This window comes from Triplophysa rosa, linkage group LG21 (genome assembly GCF_024868665.1).
Source record: "Triplophysa rosa linkage group LG21, Trosa_1v2, whole genome shotgun sequence".
Lineage (NCBI taxonomy): Eukaryota > Metazoa > Chordata > Actinopteri > Cypriniformes > Nemacheilidae > Triplophysa > Triplophysa rosa.
In genome coordinates this window covers 11,312,651-11,335,314 of record NC_079910.1, presented here as the reverse complement: position 1 = coordinate 11,335,314, position 22,664 = coordinate 11,312,651, and the positions used below count along the sequence as shown (strand labels likewise).

Below are 22,664 nucleotides of genomic sequence, written 5' to 3'. Positions count from 1 at the left end.
TTCAGTGATTGTGTGTTTGATTACCAACATTCCTCAAAATATCTTATTTTGTGTTCTACAGCAGAAAGCAAGTCACACAGCTTTAAAATGACATGAGGGTGAGAAAAATCACGAACTACTTTCCATTTCTGGGTGAATTATACCTTAATGTTTTTCATTTAGCCTATTTTAACCATTCTTTTGGGAGGAAAACAGATTTAGAAGACTAATAAATGTTGGGAATAACCTATTTAACATTGATTAAACAATAAATCGAGTATCTTTGCTTTGTGGCAAAACTAATTAGCTTCGTTTAGTCTGTATAGTAAATTATTTAATGGTCAGCTCGTTTAATTTTGAGTAGACAGCGATTTCAAGATTTTATTAAATCTACAAAAGCTGAACCAAGACTTTAGCGTGGTACGATGCTGCTCCTTGCGGGTCAAACCCGTATGTGCAGCAACATTTCCTCTTAATTCTGTGCCTCCAGAAACGTACCTGACCAGCTCTTATACAGTAAAAAAACGACTAAATTAAGGTAAGCGATTATAAACTTTTCATGGGCAATTTCAAATGGAATGTGTTTTTTGTAAACTACTAAAGCTACCATATGCACTAGGAGCAAACTACACTTCAAAGTAGGCTATAAGTTGCTCAAAACCCTGAATATATCCCCCGCCTCTGTATCCCAAGAGGAGGGCAGAGAAAACCCGTATCAAATTTCACACCTAACCTTCCACAAGAGACTACAAATGGGAAGTTAGTGAACGGGACTCAATGTGTTAACATCTCTTACCTGTGTGGAATGCGCGAGGACATAAGAACACAGCTTCAGGTAACTTAAATCACCTTTTCCGACCGACCCTTACTTAATCCAAATATCTGTGTTTGTTCCACATAGTAATGCAGAAGGAAAAACCTACGTCTTTTTCTTTGAAAACTAAATTCATGGTCGTTTTAAATCGCTGTTGGTAGCTGACAGTGGTGGTTTACATGTCTGACTGACTGACTTGCATATCTTGCTGTGTAACTTGTGTAAGCCGTTGTCTCTTCATTTAAATGAGTATTGAGATATAGAGTGAAGTCTCACCTGTACGAATGCGCACTTCTCGTCCCAAGTTTTTAATTTTAGGTTTCATAATTCGCGTGCATGCTTTAATAACTGTAGGCGTGGTATCAGAAACGATTAAACGCTGATTTAAAGGTCCCGAATCATCCGGTGTGTTTATACAACAAGCCAATGCATGTGAATTCCCTCTTATTGCTGGCCTGAAGCAAGGAGGGAGGAGTTCAATTAAAAAATAGGTGTCAAATAATTGCATAATTTTACAGGTCAAGTTTGTTTTTATGTAACGTTAAGCCCCATACAAATACTAATATGGTTGTTTTGTTCGTTCTATAATTTTGGATGGGGATTGTTATTAATGTATGTGGGTCAGCTCACAACCGATAATCCAGTATATGATCTTAAATTAAAGTCATTTACAGAAACTCTATTCAGATGTTGCAGGCATACAACACATTCTTCTGGTTAACAGGTTGTTATAACAGGTGTTTAGTTTTCCCTCCATTTGTCGTATTATTATCTTTAGTGGGCCCTTAATGACCATTGAAGCTGTAGCCTTTTCTATAAGTGTTCATTGTATAAGAGGCTGTACTTAAAGCGCAGTGTAAAGGCATTAAAGGATTTGGGATCATCAGAAAAAGCAGCAAACAGCTAGTCTCTGGATGGTCATTTATCACTGCTGTTATTATGAGCACCACTGCTTGTGATGTCAAGTAGTCATGCTCTGTTTTATAGCACGCTCACATTGACATTTCTCCCACAGGTTTTTAACTGACACCAGAACAGTCATGCCTGCCCACCGTTCTCTTCCTTTTTTGTCAGACCAGATGTCTCTCATCCTGGTAACGGTACTCCTGATGCTGGTTTCAGAAGTTCATACACAAGGTGAGTATTCTTGTAGTTCACTTGCAAAGGCTGTGGGTTTTGTTTCCCAGGTAAATGATAAACAACTCATTTTATGAGTTCATCAGTACTTGAAGTACTGATCAGTACATACTTGAATGCACTCTAAACCTGCGTACCAACTGGGATATATCGCCCTCCGAAGGGCCCTTCGGAGTGACAACAATCATGGCCGCCATACTGAAGGGTCGTTCCAAACTGAAGTGCTCATAACTGGCCACTTCAAAGGGCCCTTCAGAATGAAGGATTTCGAAGGGTACAACTGGTGGTCTCTTCGGGCTCCCATGATTCTTTGCACAGATTCTTTGCGTGGTGATGCCGTGGTCATCCCGCCCTCCTTATGGGCGCAGGATGATGACGCAGAAGGGCACTTCAAGAAACAGTTGTTTGGTCCCCTACACCCTTTAACCCTTCAAAGCTCTCACTCCGGAGGGTAACCCATACGAAGGGCTTAGGGCATAGGGCTTAGCCCTTCGAAATGGAACGCAGGGTAAGTCGCCTTTAAAGTCCCCATGAACCGGAAGTTGCGATCGTTTTTACTTCCGAATTCTGACACATTTCCGAGTGAATAGAGATTTCAAAGGAGAAAATTAGTGGGCGTGGCTTGCATTTTTCAGTGCGAATTGATTGGATGTATTAAAAACAGCGGTTGCATTTTGAAATGAAACTGGCAGCTTGAAGGGGAGGAGTTAACGGATGCTCCGCCCAAGCCATCTACATTACGTCATTTGTGATGGTCTTAAATTAAAGTCATTTACAGAAACTCTATTTGATAATTTTAATTTAACAAAAAATTTGTTCTGTTTGGTTTGTGAATTCATAATTCATGTAATAATTGTAAAAGTAAGGAATTGTTCATTCCTATACTTTTGTACCTGTAGTTCGGGTATTTTACATACAGCCGCGGCAAAAAATAAGAGACCATTTCAGAGACCGTTTTTCTGATTTAAAATGTTTCTATTTATATGTGTTTTGGTAAAATGAACATTTTTTTTTTCGTTCTGTGAACTACTGACAATATTTTTACCTGTTATATTGCTGTTGGCAATATCTGTGTGCACTAAAGGTGATTCTTTAAAGGTGATTACTAATCACGAAGAACTGCTGCTTTTATTATTAGATTTTCAATTTTTAAACCAAATACAAAGCCTGTCATTTTTTGCTCTTAAACAATATATATATATATATATATATATATAATTAAATATTTTCTCTATCGCAGTTTGATGTGCAGTCACTACTGTTAAAAAAGCCATATATCTTAAGATTGTATCTTGAATTAATTTACATCTCTTTATTATTGTGTCAGCTTTGTGATTTATGATGATCCTAAAATACTGACAGCAAACACGTAGCTTTTGTTCTGTTTGAGAAATGTCATCTGCATTCTTCTAAGTCCATCCGATTGCACCTACGCGCATGCTAGAAATGTGTATTGTAACCACCATGCAACAAAAAATATTCTGCTGCAGAGTAACTAATATTTTAGGTTCTTAGTGGCGCATTGAAATTATAGTGAAACATTTTCATTCCGTCTCCCGCAATTGCACATTCTAAGTACCAGCTTTCCCCAAGGGAAGAAAATTCTTGGCAAGAAGAAAACCACAAAAGAATAGACTTACTGCTTAAGGCCATTGTGCAACATTGCAGATTCCCTAGACAACTGCACACAGCCCCTAGTAGACATTTGGGAAAGAAATGTGCCTTAAAAATGCTTGGAATAATTTATGTGTCCTAGGTTTCTTGTTATCTCTGTCCTCCCTGGAGGAAACACGCTGCGCGTGTCTTTTTTCCACCACGATTGGCTGCACATTTGTTGACTTCTGGGTTGGTGGTGCTGCGGTGACAGCTGGAAAGCTTCTTTTAGGCTCTGATCCGCTGCCAGTTAATGCAGAGCGTTGATATTTCTCTGTTGCATCGCTATAAAAGTGAAAGTGTCCTATCCTTAAGTCTATCCTTAAAAATGACTTTCCTTGCTGTAACCTACTGTAATGCAGTCAGCTTAATTTATTCATACCAAATAATATTTTTGAAATGTATTTTTGGATGGTACCGCATGAAGCACATTTTTTTTGTCCCCGATAGCATAATTCATAAAGATACTACAAAGATCTTTGTGCGTTTCGGGGTCATCCCCATTGTAGCACTCTTCTGGAGCATGACATTACATGCAAGCAACCCCTTCAGGCTGACCTTCAACCCCACCGAAAAGCAGATTTCCTGTGGCCCTCAACCCCCTGTTACCCTGCAGGGAATCACAGGGTGCTTTGAGCGTTCACAGACAGCTGGGAAGAGGGAAGGATGCGGCGTGGGACATGAAAGAAGGATATTGTACCAAGTTGGCATGTGGAAATTATGCAGATAGGCCGAGCACAAGGGCAGAGTTGAGAAAGAGAACAGTTATGAAGGAAAAGCAAGACTGAATATTCAAATATTACATCTTCTCAGAGGGGAAGTTGAGAAAAATGTCATTGAGAAGCTTGTAGAGGAAGACTTTGATCTTTAAAGACGTACGTCTCTGAGCGTCACCCCTAAAGTCTCACATACAGATGACTTTTCCCATGATTCTCTCTGGCAGTTACAGGCTTGTTTTGTCTCTCATCAGTGGCTATTCAAATGCATTGTGTGTCCATCCGGTAGGGGTTACAAAGTGTTCAGGCTATTTTCTTTACTAATAATATGTTGGGAACTTACGTTTCCACAAACCTTGTTCCATAAAGTCTTTGTATACATTTCCAGGTCGACTGAAGCTGACCGTTCTGTCTGAAGATCGGCTGCAGATTAAATGGAAGGAGGCAGAAGGTCCAGTTCAAGGCTACAAGGTCCGAGTACGGCCCCTCACAGGTGAATCCTTTTCAACTGTATAGCACTTTTTATAATTCATTGTGTTTAAAGCAGCTTTACAGACAATCATGCTTTAATGCCTCAAGAGTTTCCAGTGAGCAACCAAAGTCTTAAAGTACAAGAGCAAATCATAGCTACGTGCACTCTCTGGAGCGCTTTGCGATGTTTAATCTTCTCTACAGCCTTTAAACTTTTTGTGTGGATTTTAAATGGGTTGGATACTTGTGCAGGTGATACAAAATAAGACTTCATTTGTCACAATGGACAGCGTGTTTTCATTCAAAAATAGCTTCAGCGTCTTTTATCATGTGAGGGTGAGGGGAGTGCAGAATGATGTCATCAAAATTGTAGATTTTTTTTATTAATGGAAGTGAGAGTTGAATGTTATATAAATGTAATTTTTGTCATGTTTTGAAGAAAACTAGCTTATAGATAACCTAACTTGGCATGAAACTGAAATAGCGATTGTCTTCTTTTCCATATTGTGACGTATATCCGAGTGAACAGCTTCTGAAATGAGAAAAAAAATGTTGGGTGGGACTTGATTTGGTCCATCGAGCACTGACTGGATCGTCTTTTGCCGGGCAGAAATGAGCCATTATTCGTGAAGATGTTCACGTTTTTGATTAAAGATAATGAAGGCACATGAATTAAAAAATAATAAAGTGTGCAGGAAAGTAATTTATAAAAAACACTACAATATTCCATATAAAATTTAAGTTGTCCATTTCAAGTTCACGGTCACTTTAAGAATAACCTTTTGATTTCACGTGGACTATGATGTAGTCTGGCTGAGTTAGTCATATGTAAGACTATTTTTGTTTGGATAAAAGCAGCTAATTTAGACAATACCGCATGAAACATTTTTGGTTACCTGACAAAACATTTTTACACTAGGCTAGTTTTCATGAGGATGTTAAATGCATAATTGAACCTGGAACACCGAATGTACACAGTTTAAAGGTTAAGTGTTTGAAGAGGCCTAACTGTAATTTAGTGAACCGTTCTTCACTAAAGGTCTGGTTACAGACCTTGTAACCAGGACTAATAAAAATCTATTCCCTCCGACTCCCACCAGCCACTCCCGAAGAGACTTTGTCTTTCTTTTTGTCTGTCGTTCTTTCTAGTACATTCCTGTGTCACTGAGTAAGTGTTTCAGAACCGGTAAGGAATGGCAAGGAAGGATTTTTCAGCAATGATGGAATGAGGCCTGCAGTCAGCCATAACCTTTCTTATGAGTCCATTTCAATTCTGTCTGACATAGCAAACCTATTTTGTTTTCAACCTCTTTCAGTCTCTATCTTTGCCTCAAACCCCTTCTCTTACATGTGGGTGTCTCTTTCTTTTCTCTTTATCTTTGTCTTTCTTATCTGCTTTTCCGCCCATGTTCTTGGCTAGGTGAGTCCAGACAGGTCTGTTTCAGTTTTGAAAAAGTTCACACAGTAAAGAAACCCGGCACATGCCCCACAGTGCTGACAGAACAGAAATTGAACAGCATATTTGACAGCTATCATGTGTAATAATAAACTCCCAGACTGTACTGTCTGCTTTGAGATGTTATTAAACACATGTACTTTCTGTTATTACATTAGATTGTAAGCATGGAAAATAATGTCCAAAAACCCATTTCCAGGCTCTGGCTTTTCTTCGACATTTTAAATTGGTCTTTTAAAATTTGGTTTGAAATAAAATAATTTTTAAATAAGTTTAATAAGGAATGATCTATCACTTTACAATAAGGTTATATTTGTTAAAGTCCCAGTGAAATAAAAAAATACAATGCCTATTTTTTCATGAAATATTGCAGCGTTTATTGTAAATATAGTTTATCAATGTGGGTCATTCTCTTTTTAAGTCATTCTCATTAACCTTCGTGTGCCCTCATAAACTTCAGTTAAAATCTGAAAATGTACTTCCTTCCTGTAATAACTATCCATCTTAAATGAAGTATGTTAGACTGCTTGGGCGGAGCATCCGTTAGCTCCTCCCCTTCAACTGTCAATCTCCTGCCAGTTCCATTTCAAAATGCAACGGCTGTTTTTATACATCCAATCAAATCGCAGAGAAAGATGAAAGCCACACCCACTATTTTTCACATTAGAAATTCCATTTCACTCAGAAATGCGTCAAAATACTGAAGTAAAAACGATCGCAACTTCTGGTTCACAGGGACTTCAACAATTAGTTAATGCATTAACTAACCTGAATTTACAATGAACAATAGCCCTACAGCATTTATTAATCCTAGTTCATGTTAATTTCAGCACTTGCTAATATGCATGTTCCATTCAGATATTTTGGAAATTTCCTACCGTATATATATATATCAAAACCTTATTTTTGTGACTAATATGCTAGACAACTTTAAAGGTGATTTTCTCAATATTTTGATTTTTTTGCACCTCAGATTCCAGATTTTCAAATAGTCGTATCTCGGCCTAATATCGTCCTATCCTAATAAACCATAAATCAGTTGGAATTGGCCAATCAGAATCAAGTATTCCAGAGCGCTGTGTAACAATGTTAGTTAATGCATTTACTAATGTTAAAAATACAACCTTATTGTAAAGTGGTAAAATTTTACAAACAAAGACTACAAAGTGTTTAAAAGCACTTGTGGTGGTTGTGAGCATTTTTGCAAATAATCTTTAACGCATTTGCACACACAAATTTAAATATGACCCACCTTGTTTTATTGGGAGTTGCTTTGTTTATTTTTCAACTTAAAGGAATTTTTCATCCAAAAATAAAATGTAATCCATAGTTTACACAGCCAATGTGTATATGACGTCCTTCCAGGGGCATACGACGTCCTTCCAGTCACATATATTATTCCAGTCGATTCCAGCTTTCCAGTCTGATATATTATGTTCACCTCCAAACGTGACTAAATAAAATCAAAATATTCATCGTTTTTACTCTGTCTTTTCCAGAGGTTCCTCAGCCAGAGCTGATGCTGACGACCACACGCGGCCGAGCCACGGTGGCAGGCCTGGACTCCAAACAGGAATACCTCCTGCAAGTCCTGGTGCTCAATGGAACGCAGGAGAAACTCATCGCGAAGAGACGCTTCAACAGTAAGAGCAAGGATGAGAGATTGAGGGAACGTTAACCAATGTATATCAGGAGATTCAGACACATCTAAGGATTTAACCAGAAGATGTGGTGCTTGACTGTATACAAGTTTTTGGATGTGAGAGTATTGTGGGTTGTTTGCAAGATTCAAGGTTTCGTTTATGTCTGTACCCCAAATGGTAGAGTTTTAAACTTTTTATATTAGGTTTGTTTAAATCCCTTTCGACTCTTTGTAGATTGTGTTGGAGGTGGGGTGATTTTCTCACAGTTAAGTGCTGTATTTTGTGGCAGAAACAGAAATCTGTACGTCAGTTGAAGTAGTTCCCAGCAGTCATGAGCTGTCAACACACAGTCCCAAACTAGAATCCTTTGGGTATGCCGATGAAACTCATTTCACACACAGTGTTTAAGGGGCCGCTGTCTGTAATTGACATTGTCTAATGGTAGATTCCTGACGGATTACAGGCCGTGACTAACAGAGTGAGGGAAACTCTGGAATGATACTTGTATCTTTACAAGCACCCAGTCACCCACCTAAGCGACCACCCTGAAAGAAACTTGATATCAGATGATGAAATGTTTTAGTGGAGAAGCTGTATGAGCCTTTTGACAACACATCTGTTAATGTGCTAAAATTAGAATAGTAGTAGTTGCAAGAGAGATTGAAGCAATGCATTATGGGAGATCAGGCTTAATTCTAGGCAGAGATTTGTGATGGGAGGGTGATCTCATCGTCAAAACTCAAAAGATGCAGATAATCCCAAATACAGTATGTGTGATGCCGTGGGATGAAAGGTTGTGTGTAGGGTGGAAGAGTGGTTACTATGTCGAGCCGGGCAGGTCTGGACTGGCCGGTTGTAGGGTTTGGCTTGAAGGCCTTGCTTGCTTGTCAGATTATTCCATTGTTAACTAAAGCATCCACCGTTTTTCCACATGAATTTTCCATGGAATTAGCTCTTTGTGTAGAATTTAACAGGATAAGTAGATGATATTATAAATAAATAATTAAATTGAAATAAATACATAAAATAATAAAATATATAAACCCAAGTTGGGTAAAAAAACGTAAACATATTATCCATCTAATTATCTATATATGATGATAATTATGATGCTGCTACCTCATTTCCTCCTCTTCCCCCTCCATCCGTCCATGTCTCAGTTGATGGGTTGCGTGAGGAGGAGTTGATTCGTAGCGGGAACAGGGAGCATAAGAAGAAAACGCACACCTCTGGCTCTGGGGAGGTGGATGACATCACAGAGGCTCTAGCTGCCCAGCCCACGGTGCTCTACAGAGAACCAACAACCACAGGTAAAGAACCTGCAAACACAGACCGCCAGAACATCTCCAAGCCTTCTGTCCTGTTGTCTCCCTGTTATTATACATGTTTTACTGGTGGAGCGTAAGATGGTTGGACTGGCGCCAGCTCTTTGACTTAACCTATTAATAAGAGTCCATTCACCCCAACACCTGTAATCAATGCTTCAGTAATTGGACAGGGGGCAGGAAAGGACATGAAGGGGATGCTATAGATCTGTGCTGAGTGTGCATTTACACTAAGGTGGGGTATGGGAGCACAGACAGAATCACTAGCCTTTGTTACTCCCTGTAGCCTTAATGCTTTCATTAAGTTTTTTGCGTAATACTGCACAAATGTATCGGTATACGATTTTGAGTTTGAAACCATTGGCAAATCAGCTATAGCATTAAAAATTGATAAAATAAACCATTTTTTATTAATGAACTGAATGAGTTATGTCTGTTGCATAATCCAACGTTTTTATTGGGCAAAATAATGAAATACTTGCCAAACCAAAATGTAATTGAAATATGTGATAGCAGAAATAACCTCTGAAGGTTGTCATGTTGTCTTTTTTTTTTTTTTTTTTTACTTTTTTGCAATGTTGGTCTGTTGAGTTTTAAGAATGATTTGATGAACAATAAACTGGCTATACCTTATGTGTTTTTGCTTATTTGGGATCAAAACAGTGATCTATTTAAGGACCATAAGTAAGCAAGTGACAAATATCAGTATCAGAATTGACAAGTTTGTCTTTTAAAATCAGTATCAAACCAAAACATTCCTATTGGTTCGTCCCTAATCCTGAATTAAATTTGTTAACCTATAGGCAAATAGGATTAAGGATGTTTAGTCATCTTTTTGAAACGCAAGACAAAATTTGTTGTCATTTGTGCTGTTCTAGAACCTCCAGCTCCTCCTGAGCTTGAGCCAGAAGCTGACAAGAGTCCTAAAGACAAGAAGAAGAAGATAGACAAGAACCGATCCAAGACTGAAGATAAAAATGATCCGGAGGAAAACAAACTGAAGAACGTAAGAGAGGAGATCACCAACACTGACAAAACAAGGAAAACCACCCCAACCCAACCTGTCACAGGTAATACTCACAGAACACATCATAACATCACATCCTCATCACATGGGCACTGCAAGGCTCCCAAACCTACCATCAGTGAAGTGAACAAGCTTAAATTCCCTCAGAGCTTAACAGAGCTAATGAACAGTGTCTGTATATCAGAGGCTTAATAGCAGAATTAGGTACAAAATAGAGTTAATGACACTGTTCAGGTTGTTATCAGAGACCCTGTGGGACCTCAGGCCTGAAACTTGTCCCCACCTTCCTTCCAACAAAAACACATGGAGACACGAATGCACTTTGTAAGAACACACACATAAAGTATACTGTACATGTCGACACACATGATTGTATTAAAGGGGTGTAACAATAGATTGGCATAGAAGCAGAGAAGATTGCAAAATGCTAGCTGGTATGCAATATATCGCTCACAGCAATATACTATACTTAAAAACAAGCACAGACTAAAAGATCTTTATCTTTTCCGTCCTTAAATGCTTTATCGTTTGTCAACCTGTCCATTTGGTTCTTATGGATGGGTCTCAGCCATATCCACCCGGAAGCCGTTTGAATGCAGTGCTGGCGCACAGGCAGATCTAGTTCTTCTCGTGGAAGGATCCTGGAGCATCGGCCGCACCAACTTCAGAAAGGTGCGTGACTTCTTGGAGGGCCTGGCTGTTCCCTTTCACATCGGCCCGGAGGGCGTGCAAATAGGTGAGCTATTTAATGGGTATTTATATTGGCATGTCAAAGATATATGACCTTGAAACAATGCCATACACATTGGTGTGATGTACTGTATATGTTATTCGTTTTTATTGTGGTCTCAGCATTGTCGCAGTACAGCGGAGATCCACGCACAGAGTGGAACCTTAATAACTTCACCTCCAGAGAGCCGCTCCTGGAGGCCATCAGGAACTTTAGGTATAAGGGCGGCAACACCTTCACAGGTAAGTGTAGATGTCACACGCTTTGTTTGGATTATATGAAACACATTTTAAAGAGCACTTGTGAACACCTGACCTCTTATTTTTAACATCATGATGTGTGCACCTCAGGTCAAGCACTCATTCATGCTCTTCAGAACAATCTAAAGGAGGAGGCTGGAGCACGACCCAACACACCACAGTTCCTCCTGCTGCTGACCGATGGCAAATCTCAAGATGATGCCATCGCTGCAGCCAGCAGGTTGAAGAATGCTGGCGTGGAGATCATTGCTATAGGTGAGATCCTCATTACTACATCTGTTTCATGGATGTGAACAGTGTTAGTTTTGGCAATGCAACTTAATTCTAGTAAATGTTCGATACAGATCTTAAAATGTGAGTGAAGGTTAAGGGTTACTTGAGTGAGTTTCTCTTGACCTAACAAACCTTTTGAACTAATGGTATACTCACAAATGTCTGAAAGTGGTTTTGTAGACAAAAATAAAGGGATTTATTTATTTTTAAATAAATAGATTTTTATTGATTGACCTTTATTGAATAATGAAGAAAAAAGCCAGTAAGACCCCAGTATAGATGGGAACTACTGTACTTTAGTACTTTTAAAGCACTGGTGGAGAGTATTTATACAAACTGTAGTCAATGAGAGACTACATTGAAGATTACGTTTTGATTGAGGTTTTTGAAGATTTAGGGAACTTCCCATTATTACATTTGTGGTATTTTATATTTTAATGAGTTTACTATTAACATAAAATGTTGAAAAATAAGTTACAATAATTAATGTGACCTTAAACCTTTAAACAGTAATATATATATATATATATATATACATACATACAGTCGCTGATAGCTGCCCACTGCTCCGGGTGTACGTGTGTTCACCACTTGCTGTGCATGTGTTCACTACTCTGTGGATGGGTTAAATGCAGAGGTCACATTTCGGGTATGGGTCACCATACCTGACAAATAGGTCACTTTCACAAATAGGTCACTTTCACATATCTGTACATACATACATACAAAATATTTATAAATGAAATATTATACAATAATATTTACATTGTATCTATATGTATGTAATATTTTCTCTGTTGCCCACATCCAGGTGTAAAGAATGCAGATGAGGCAGAATTGAGGCAGGTGGCGTCTGAGCCTCTAGAGCTGAATGTCTATAATGTGAATGATTTTCCTCTGCTTAGCAAACTGGTGGGAAGACTAGCTCGCATCCTCTGTGGCAAGATTGAAGATCGCATTAAAGCCAAGAGTGAGTCAATCACACATGTGAAAACTGGTGTAATGAACAGACCTCCAACGAATATTGTCATCCTAAATTGTAGAAATATCATATGTACTCAAAATATGATGGAAGTGTGTGTCTTTTGTTGAGAAGGAATGGAGCGTCCCACTCAGGACCCAGTTCTGTCCTACCCCAGCCCAACTGATCTGCAGTACGTGGCACTTGGTTCGAGGGAGGTGCGTTTGCGTTGGACCTCTCCCAGCAAAAGTCTCCAGCAGTACAGAGTGGTTTATCACACGTCTGAAGGACAAAGTCTGAAAGAGGTGAGCCAAGTCGCTAGCACTCCTTTTGAGGCTAAATAAAAAAATCATATATAAAAACTATTAATTGAGCCAGGCTGTTTTACTGTAAAAGTGTATTTGTCATCCGCATACGTCATCGAGGTTGTCTCATTTCAGTAAAAAACATTATAAAATTAAAATGTATTTATCTTAAAACGTAATCATCGTAGTTTCATTCTTACCTTGAAATGTAACGGTTGCTTTTTTAAAATAAAACCTGAAAAACAAACCTCGATGACGTGTGCGCCCGACAAATGCGAATAGCAAAATAATCTATTATCCATCTGTTTTGTTGCATTTTTACAAACAATTTTTTGGGTGGATATGGAAAACTTTATTAGACAGAAAACAGATATCATACGTAACTTTAATGTTTTTGATATATTATTCCAATGAATATAAAAAGAGCGTCAATTGTTTTGTACAACTTTTTATCATTTGGTAAAAAATGTACATACATAAGAATAAATAGACAGGATCCAAGCCAAATTTCACTCATTTTCTTCAGAAGACTAAGGACTAATGCACCCGTTTGGAAAACATTGTAACAGCCTTCGAATTGAGACGCAGCTTTGACTATCCGCATGTTATATTTATAGAAAATAAGAAACTCATACAGGTTTGAAACAACCTAAAAATAAGTTAATACATAGATGTTATTTTTGAGTGAACTATCCTTGAACTCTTCAACCATGAAGTCACTCATGCAGGACGCTGAAGGAGTTTAACTTGTTTTTTGGCGCCTCCTACAGGACATTTTTTAAACTGACGTTAACGTGGCATGTCATGGATTTTGCTGTTTGAAACTTATCAAGACTGATTTATTATCAGTCAATACTGTGTTATTATGTATTAACTCATATGCAATGCATTTGATTATGTTTTTGATGGTCAGGTTGTGGTGAATGGAACAGATTCAACAACACTACTGACAGGACTGGCCTCGCAGACACAGTACCATCTGTCCATCTTTCCTGTCTATGAGAACAATGTGGGTTCTGCTCTCAGAGGAACTTTTACTACACGTGAGTCTCTGGTTAGGTTAAACAAATTCTAAATGCATTTTCAATAGTGGAGTTTTATTAGACTATTGGACCCCACTACAGGGGGCAGGTAAAGGGGTTATATAACTGTTCCCGTATATCATATAAATCCTCTCCTCCAGTGCCGTTGGCCACGCCTGAGGCTCTGGAGGTCACGGCATCCTCACCCAGCAGTCTGCGTGTGCGCTGGCAGCCGGCCGTAGGAGCCACACAGTACATGGCACTGTATTCAGCGCTTACTGATGGAGAACCTGATGATGCCAAAGAGGTAAGTCAATATGATGTGTTGATAGCTAGATTCACAGATTCGAATCATGTTATATCTTTCCTGTTTTATTTGTGGCAGGTGAAGTTTGGACCTGCTCAGACGGATGTGGAGTTGGTGGATCTGATGCCGTCCACAGATTATTCAGTCACTCTTTATGCTTTATATGACGAGGACCCCAGTGATCCCGTCACTGCCCTCGGCACCACCTGTAAATTCAAACTCATTATCATGCATATAAAAGAAATAAAAAAGAAATATAAAAAATCAAGTCTGAACTGTTTCATTGTAATACAGTGCAGTGCTGCTATATTCTCAGCTCACTCCCTCTATTCTCTCAAAAAAATTTCTCTAGTTCCATTGCCGTCTCCTGTCAGTTTGCAGTTTCCCATGGTCAGTCACAGCGCTCTGAAGGTCACATGGGTCCCTGGAGCTGTGGATGTTCCCGCCCACCGTATCATCTACAGCACCAATCACGGCAGTGATGTGAAGCAGGTGATCAAGTCTCTCTGTTCCACATTGTTCTGCCTTAAAACGTTTGTTTCTTATCTCTCTGTTCTTGTCGTGTCTCTGTCTTTCTCAGGTGGAAGTCAGAGGTGTGAACACGGTGTTGTTGCAGAATCTCTCTTCATTATCCAGGTATCTGGTGTCAGTGCAGTCGCTCTATGAGAAAGGCTTGTCAACACCTGTCACAGCCAATGTCACGACATGTAAGTTACATGCATATCCATGACACCCTTGAGATTCCATTTGACCATTTATGTAAAGCTTGACACACCTATTCGTCTCGCAGTGAAGGTACCGGCTCCCTCAGATCTGAGAGTCACTAACTTCTCTGGCAGTGACATCACCGTGCGATGGGACGCCGCAGCGGACGACGTGGTCTCGTACCTCATCAAATGGATCTCCCTCAGTGGAGGAGACCTCAGGCAGGTCAGCTCCTGGTCCCAGCACTACCTGTGTTCATTTCTCAAAGAGTGTGTGGTTCGTATGAAACATTTTTATATTCCAGCTTACAGTAGATGGGAAGAGTGAAGGAGCCATTTTGGAAGGAGTTGAGGAGGATAATGAATATCAGGTCTCGCTGTCTGCACTATATGCTGATGGGGCTCAGAGCGAGGCAGTGGCAATACGATACAGCACTTGTGAGTATACACACACGTTTACACACGTTCAAGGTAAACCTGCAAACTTTAAAGCATTGAAACACAAAGATTTGATATGTTTGGTGTGTTAGTATCAGGAGGTGGTCCCAGCAGTTTATCCATCTCAGAGGAGACTCCAGTCAGTATGCTGGTCACCTGGGTTCCCCCTAACGCCCATGTGCTGCAGTACCGTGTTTCGTACACACCCCTCACTGGAGATGCAAGAGAGAACACAGTGAGTACTTTAATAGAGTGGTTTCATCGGACGCGCGCGCCTGACCCCCAGTTAACTTCCGGTTTGTGTTTGGCTTGTGTCTGATAATATAACTATTTATATTTAATTTAATTTATGTTCATTTTTATTATTATTTTACTGTATAATAATTGTATTAAATAAACGATTTGTTGAATTTTATTGTATGTTCATTTTATTAAATAAACAATTTGTTGAATGTACATTAATGTAACATTTATTTATGTTGTCACTTTGAAACCGTCTATATATGACACTTTTCGAGAAATGTCTGAGTGGTTTTGTGTCCATGCAATGGAAGTCAATGGAGGGCAGCATTTTTCAAAATGTCTTATTTTGTGTTCTGCAACAGAAAGAAAATCATACTGGTTTTTGAATAAATTATTTTTGGTTGAACTATCACTTTAAGCCACAACAAAGCTCAACTGGTAGAATTGTACTGTAAAGAGTGTCATGTAGTCTTGTTGTTTATCTGTTTATAGGTGTCTTTGCCAGGCAGTGAGAAGCGCGTCCTGCTTCAGAATCTGCAGCCTGACACTCGGTACAGTGTTCTGGTCACTGCCGAGTACCGTAACAGAGAGGGAGGGAGTGCCACAGCTCAGGGGAAGACCAGTACGTCACACACCTATTCAATAACTTAATGGCCAGTATAGACTGTACTGCCTTCTGCTTGACAGTGTTTTGTAATCGTATTTGAACTACATTTGAATGTATTTTCATCTCTGCACATGCAGCTAGTCTGAGGGTGAGCAGCGTTAGTGTTGTGCGATCTGATCACTTCAGCATCTGTGTGTCTTGGAGGCCTGTAGCTGCCGTCAGCGGTTATCGTATAGTCATCCAGGCTCTCAGAGGTACCACGGTTGCCCAAACACACCACAAATTGTTGTAAATCATTAACATGTACAGTTGAAACTGGGACTCAAAAGCACCAACAATGTCACAAATACCTAAAAATAGTCCTGGATTTATTTCTTACTTATTTTACGTCCTAACTTTTATTTCTCGATTGAATTCCTATATTTCCCTATGTGGTCTTTTGGACCGCCAAAGCTTCATCTTCACTTTCTCTGTATGTATAACTTCAGATAAACAGACTAAAGAGGACATAGTGGACGCCTCCAGCAGCAGTCACTGTTTCTCTGAGCTACAGCCTGAGACAGTATACCGTATCAGTGTTCATTCTCGTCTGGGAACAGTAGAGGGCGCCGCTGTCACCATTCTTCACCCCACAGGTCAGAATCCTGCTAAGGGCATACCTCATTCAAAAGTACAATTGTTGTTATTTCTTTGCTTAATTGTAATTGCATGTAATTGTTTTATATAGCAACGGCTCCAGTGAGGATTCAGGTTCCCCCTAGACTGCATCCCATACAGAAGGAGGGTAAGATATAAAAAGGTTAAAGTGATAGTTCACCCAAAAATGAAAAATCTGTCATCATTTACTCACCCTCTTGTCATTTCAAACCTGTATGACTTTCTTTCTTCCGCAGAACACAAATGAAGATATTCTGTGTTAACCGGCACCTATTCACTTGCATTGGTTTTGTGTCCATACAATAGAAGTGAATGGGTGCCGACGCTGTTTGGTTGCAAGTTCTTCAAAAAATCTTATTTTGTGTTCTGCAGAAAAAAGAAAGCCATACAGGTTTGAAATGACAAGAGGGTGAATAAATGATAACATAATTTTCATTTTTGGGTGAATTACCACTTTAAGGCCTACTCACACCACACACAAATGTTTACTATGGATATAAAGAGTTAGCAAGATTTTCTCTCTCTCTCTCTCAGTGTGTCCTGAGATGGCGGTCAGAAATCGTGTAGTTAAAGGTAAGATTTGCAGTGAGTCTGTAGTTTGAATTTCTTGCACACATGTGGCAACATCAAAGACTGTAGCATGTTGGCTTTTTTAAAACACAAAACTCCATCAAACTACTGTGTGTATTGTATTCCAGGTTTCAACATGATGGAGGCATTTGGTCTGAGTCTGAGAGCTCACTCCACTATTGAGGGTGTGGCGGCTGAACCATTCACCTTCAGCACCTTGCCCAGTTACACTCTCTACAGAGACGTACAACTGACTCAGAGCACAGGGTGAGAAACAAGCACATGTATGCTTAACTCTTTCCCCATTGACCAGTTATCCCATCATTTAAAATCCAACGCTTCCAACAAAGACAAGTTATAATTGCAATCGGTGTTTGTACTGTTGTACAACAGGTGGCGATGTTACACAACTTTGGAAAGAACGTATATATTTTATCTGTTTTTGGGGTAAATATTTGATCTGTTTTTAATAATAATCTTTAATCTAATCTGGGCGGAGTCTTTGACAAAAAAAAGCAAATGATCTCAGCTGTTTAATCAAAATGATACATTTAATAGTTGATAAAAAAAGAACAAATGAAGAATACGGTTTCTTTTGTTTAAAAGCATAGACTCTGTTCTTTCATTTGATATTTTATTTGTGAATATATTCATTACAGAAAATGTACTGTGAGCCATCACATTTTAGTGAAATTGTTCAAAAATGCTGGTGCTGACTGGCAACTTTTTAAATAATAGGCTGGTGGGAAAAGAGTTAAACATGAGCACATTCATATAAACGGCTTACGGCTTCTCTCTGTGTACATCTGTGTCTCAGCTTCATCCACCCGGCTGGCTTTGCTCCAGAACACACCATCAGCATAGCCTTCAGGCTCCTGCAGGATTCACCGAAGGAACCCTTTGCCCTCTGGCAGCTCACAGACAATGACTTCCAGCCTAAAATGGGGGTGGTGCTAGACCGTAAGTGGATGTCAAATTGTCAAATTAGACTTGTGTAAATGCTAGAGAATTGTTTAAATCTGGTCTATTTGGAGAAGTCCAACATTTTACAAATTGGAGTGTTGTGGTTACATTAGTGTATTACTCCAAATAATTAATTACTAATAAATAAATAAAACATATATTATATATATATATGTATGTGTGTGTGTGTGTATATGTATATATACTAATATATATATATATATATATATATATATAAAATAAAAAATCTAATTCATTATTTATTTTTAGCTATTGAATGTTGATAACTAAACAGTGCTAGCCCCCGTTGACCTAGGACTTTATGTCCAGACATTGTTCGGTTACCAACATTCTCCAAAAAATCTTTTGTGTTCTGCAGAAGAAAGTCACATGTTTGAAATGACATGAGGGTGAATTAGTGATAAAATTCTAAATTTCTGGGGGAACTATTCCCAAAAAAATGTCATGCATCCTTAGTTGATTCTGTTAGTGTATCCATAGTCATTTTCATGAGATTCATTTTTCTCTGTTCTGTTTGTCAGCTGAAAAGAAGGTGCTGCTGTATTTCAGTCTGGACTACAGAGGAGAGATACAAGAACTGACCTTTGACCAATCACAAGTCCATTCTCTCTTTTATGGCAGCTTTCATAAGGTTTGTGTGCAAGTGTGTGTGAGATCTGTATCATTTCATGTTGATGTCAGGCAAACCACAGATATGCTGTGTGTATTTTTAGTTCAGACAACTTTTTCTTTCAAAACTATATGAAACTATATGAAAAGTTTAAAATCCTAACACCATGTCCTAACCAGATGCAAAGTGACCTAATGACACACGATAAAAGGTATCTTTTTCATGTCCACTGATAGTCTCTAATCTTTTTCTTCAATGCTATTGGCAGATCCATTTGTCCATCAATCAGGTGAGCGTATCGTTGTATGTAGATTGTCAGCGGGTAGGTGAGAGACCTGCTCGTCCCTTAGGAACATTGCCTACTGATGGCTTTGAGATGCTGGGCAAGCTAGTTAGGACACGAGGACCTCAAAGCGGATCTGCAGCTGTGAGTCATAAATATCATAAAAACATTATATAAAGATGCATACTGTACTGGGGCCATGCATACAGTATGACCAATTTTAAATCTCAACGCTTGTGATACTGTTTTTACCCTAGTTCCAGCTGCAGTCTTTTGAGATAGTGTGCAACACCACGTGGCCGTCAGAAGACGGATGCTGTGATCTGCCCTCACAGGTACATGAGATTCACTTGTTCATTTAGTTTTAAGGGTGCACATACATATAGCTGCTGTTTTTTGAGTCTCACTCTATCCTCTAGAGGGACGAGGAGAGCTGTCCAGAACCTGCTTATGCGTGCACCTGTAGCACCAATGTGCCCGGAGCACCTGGAGATGCAGGCCCTCCTGTGAGTCAACGACACAGTGCATTTGTGACAAAACAGCTTATGAAAAGCTGCTGGAATTGTCAATGATATAAACTGAGGTCAATGCTTGTCTTTAGGGAAAACCTGGTCCTCGTGGGGAGAAGGGAGAGAAAGGAGAGCTGGGACAGAAGGTGCATTGAGGCTTCCACTGTCGTGTAACCTTATCATTATTATTTGATGAAAAATGCTATTAAATCTAAAATAACCGCATCAGGAGTTAATTTAATATACAGTTTAAAGTCTCATCCTTGTATTTCTTCCTTTTCTATGCCTATTTCTAGGGTGAGATGGGCCCACCAGGCAAACCGGGTCTTGAGGGAAACTTTGGTGCTATTGGAGCCGCTGGTCCACGGGGAATGACTGTAATGGGAAAAGTGGTATGTTCACACTTGCTATGTATACCCAGTCTAAAGTATATAATCTATAGATCATGCACAGTAGATTGAAATCCTCTCTTTTCATCTGTGCACAAGGGTCCTCCAGGAGCAAGAGGTGAAAAAGGAGACTTTGGAAGGCCTGGAAGTCAAGTGAGATTTAACATCCACCTTCTCTGCTTTTCATTACCCAGCGCAAATTTCTAGCATTTTTTTTCTTCATATTATTACTCACTGTTTCTTAATTTTGCATCTGCAGGGGTTACCAGGGCCTCCTGGCCCAAAGGGTAAAGAGGGCAACCCTGGTCCTAAGGTAACAATTGACATGCATTTTATGTATTGCATTCACGCTTTTATTTGGTGTGTTCTCTAGGATTCAACCCCATGGCTTTGGTGTTGCTAGCACCATGTTCTGATTTTCAGAATGTTCAGACTGTCATTTATTTTTATTTTATTTTTTCACAGGGTGTCAGAGGACCAGAGGGTAACATAGGACCCCCAGGAATTACTGGACCAAGGGTAAGACAGCCCTACTTACACACATTTAAGGAATATCTGTTTTTTAAACTTTGTTTTTATATTTCGGTATCTGCCGTTCGTAGGGTTTTCAGGGTATGCCGGGCCATCCAGGGCCAATGGGAGAGAGAGGCCCATTAGGTCTGGTAGGGCCCACAGTGAGTACAGCCCCCTCACACTACAATTTTTTTATTTGACAATGTGATGTGTATTTGATCTTCCGGAGAGTTTAATGCACAGTGTTATTATTTTCGCAGGGTCTGTCTGGAAGCAAAGGAGAGAGAGGAGAGAAGGTACGTTAATGTTTTTTCATTCATTGACATGTTATTTGTAAATTAACATTGGTTATTTTTGTGGTTTTGATCATTGTTTCTTTCATTAGGGAGAGCCACAGTCTCTTGCCATGATCTACCAGCTTGTTACCCAAGCTTGTGAAAAGCTTGTGCACAGTATGTAGGAAACTGCATCCATTTATTATTCGTTTCATTCAGTCAGACGCAGTTTATAATAGCTCATCATGTTCTAGATGAGGTGCTGAAGTTGGATGTCTTCCTGAATGAGATCAATCGGAAGCCAGTGCCCATCCAGGAACCGGTGGCGCCACCAGGAGAGCCTGGCATACCAGGGGGAAGGGGTCCACCTGGACCACGAGGCCCTCAGGGAAGACAAGGAAACAGAGGGGAGTCTGGGAAACCTGGGTATCCTGGTGAGCAGGGTAAGTCTCTGTGCTTTTAGATCTGTTAGGCAAACTCCACATGTGATGTGTGGTCACTTTTCTACAATTCTGCATTGTTCTAACTTCTAGGACGGAGGGGTATTCCTGGTGAGAAGGGCTATCAGGGAGACAATGTCTTGGGACCGCAAGGAACTAAAGGATTCGCAGGTATTGTAATCAGATCACACAATTACAATCTCATTTAAAGTCTTTTAATAGTAAAGTGTGTTTGTCAGCAGCACTGTTTGTTTGGCATTTACCAGGACCTCCAGGTGAAACCAAAACAGGTGAACCAGGCCCCAAAGGAGAGGATGGTAAAGCTGGACCTCAGGGTATTCCAGGTGCCCCGGGACAGCAAGGAGAAATTGGCCCCCCTGGTGTGTGTGACAGCAGTGGATGTTATCAAGGAGGACCTGTTGCAGGTAAATGTAAAAGCTGTACACCATGCAGATCTGTAGCTCATGCATGTATCATTTCTTCTGTTGTTTTTATTTCATTATACAGAGGACCCATACCTTGGATACCAACCTTGAGTTGAGAAACCAGTGAAGACTTGGTGGTATTTCCACGTTTTTAGTATCATCTCTGCCCCCAGACTTTGGAAAGGAATTGTGGGAAGTAACATATGAACCGATTGTGCCAGGGGATGACTTTTAATGAGCCTGCATAATAGTCTCTCCAAACTGATCATACATTCATACTGAGATCACCAAAGCACTGATCATTCTTGACTCCTGTTTATGTTACTCAGTATTCGGTTTGATCCGCTGCTACAAGACAACAGCAGATTCTTGTGTAGAACTTCTTTTGTGCTGCACCGATGTTCTGCTTGAAGCTGATGAGGTCACAACACACCCAGACTCTGTTTTATAGAGGGAAACGTGACGTGTTGGTTAACTAGTGTTGAGTAACTAGCGTGTTACCTAATAATAACTACAATCCGCACTAAGAATGTTCCTAAAATTGTATTTTATTGTATTTAATGCACTGTATGTGTTTTAAATGTATTTTGTTGAAGGCATATTGGTTTAAATACTTTCAATTCCAGTTTTTATTTCTTATTTTCTGATTTTTATATAAATTACTTTTGTAATATGAAATAAGCATTATTTTGCCAGAACAATTTGTCTAAATGAAATACACTGTGATATTGTATTATTTGACTTTTCTTCACATGCTGTTCATACTGTTTTATATGATCATACAGAGAGAATTGTTCTTTTGATTTTCTTTTTTTGTTTAGTGTTTATGTACAGATTGTATGTAATGGAACTGTTCAAGAAAACATGTGGTCGTTTCTGTTGATAGTGTGCCAGTAAAAGCAATAACTATTCTGATTTACTGAAATATATAATAAAAT

At 39.4% G+C, this 22,664-nt stretch overlaps 1 protein-coding gene across 1 annotated transcript; it reads left to right on the top strand.

Moving 5' to 3' along the window:
* Nucleotides 1-23: 23 nt before the first annotated feature.
* Nucleotides 24-22,662, top strand: LOC130572015 (collagen alpha-1(XX) chain). Its single transcript, XM_057363413.1, has 42 exons — nucleotides 24-814; nucleotides 1,809-1,930; nucleotides 4,688-4,792; nucleotides 7,726-7,869; nucleotides 9,030-9,179; nucleotides 10,073-10,264; nucleotides 10,790-10,957; nucleotides 11,074-11,193; nucleotides 11,302-11,466; nucleotides 12,296-12,454; nucleotides 12,581-12,750; nucleotides 13,664-13,793; nucleotides 13,934-14,079; nucleotides 14,158-14,287; nucleotides 14,432-14,571; nucleotides 14,660-14,786; nucleotides 14,870-15,009; nucleotides 15,089-15,221; nucleotides 15,314-15,456; nucleotides 15,957-16,086; nucleotides 16,209-16,325; nucleotides 16,560-16,706; nucleotides 16,799-16,855; nucleotides 17,263-17,301; nucleotides 17,427-17,565; nucleotides 18,116-18,258; nucleotides 18,804-18,913; nucleotides 19,161-19,319; nucleotides 19,433-19,510; nucleotides 19,595-19,681; nucleotides 19,777-19,830; nucleotides 19,981-20,076; nucleotides 20,173-20,226; nucleotides 20,333-20,386; nucleotides 20,539-20,592; nucleotides 20,676-20,747; nucleotides 20,847-20,882; nucleotides 20,972-21,038; nucleotides 21,116-21,304; nucleotides 21,395-21,472; nucleotides 21,568-21,726; nucleotides 21,809-22,662. Exons 2-42 carry the CDS (start codon nucleotides 1,834-1,836, stop codon nucleotides 21,835-21,837), a joined length of 4,707 nt encoding a protein of 1,568 aa, XP_057219396.1. The 5' UTR covers nucleotides 24-814; nucleotides 1,809-1,833; the 3' UTR covers nucleotides 21,838-22,662.
* Nucleotides 22,663-22,664: the final 2 nt, after the last annotated feature.

What these genes read in the sequence shown, in the direction of transcription:
- LOC130572015 (XM_057363413.1), top strand. Translation starts at nt 1,834, where the DNA reads ATGCCTGCCCACCGTTCTCTTCCTTTTTTGTCAGACCAGATGTCTCTC. An exon ending in TTTATGGCAGCTTTCATAAG is followed by an intron (nt 18,914 to 19,160) that starts GTTTGTGTGCAA and finishes TGCTATTGGCAG; the next exon opens with ATCCATTTGTCCATCAATCA. An exon ending in GCTGTGATCTGCCCTCACAG is followed by an intron (nt 19,511 to 19,594) that starts GTACATGAGATT and finishes TCTATCCTCTAG; the next exon opens with AGGGACGAGGAGAGCTGTCC.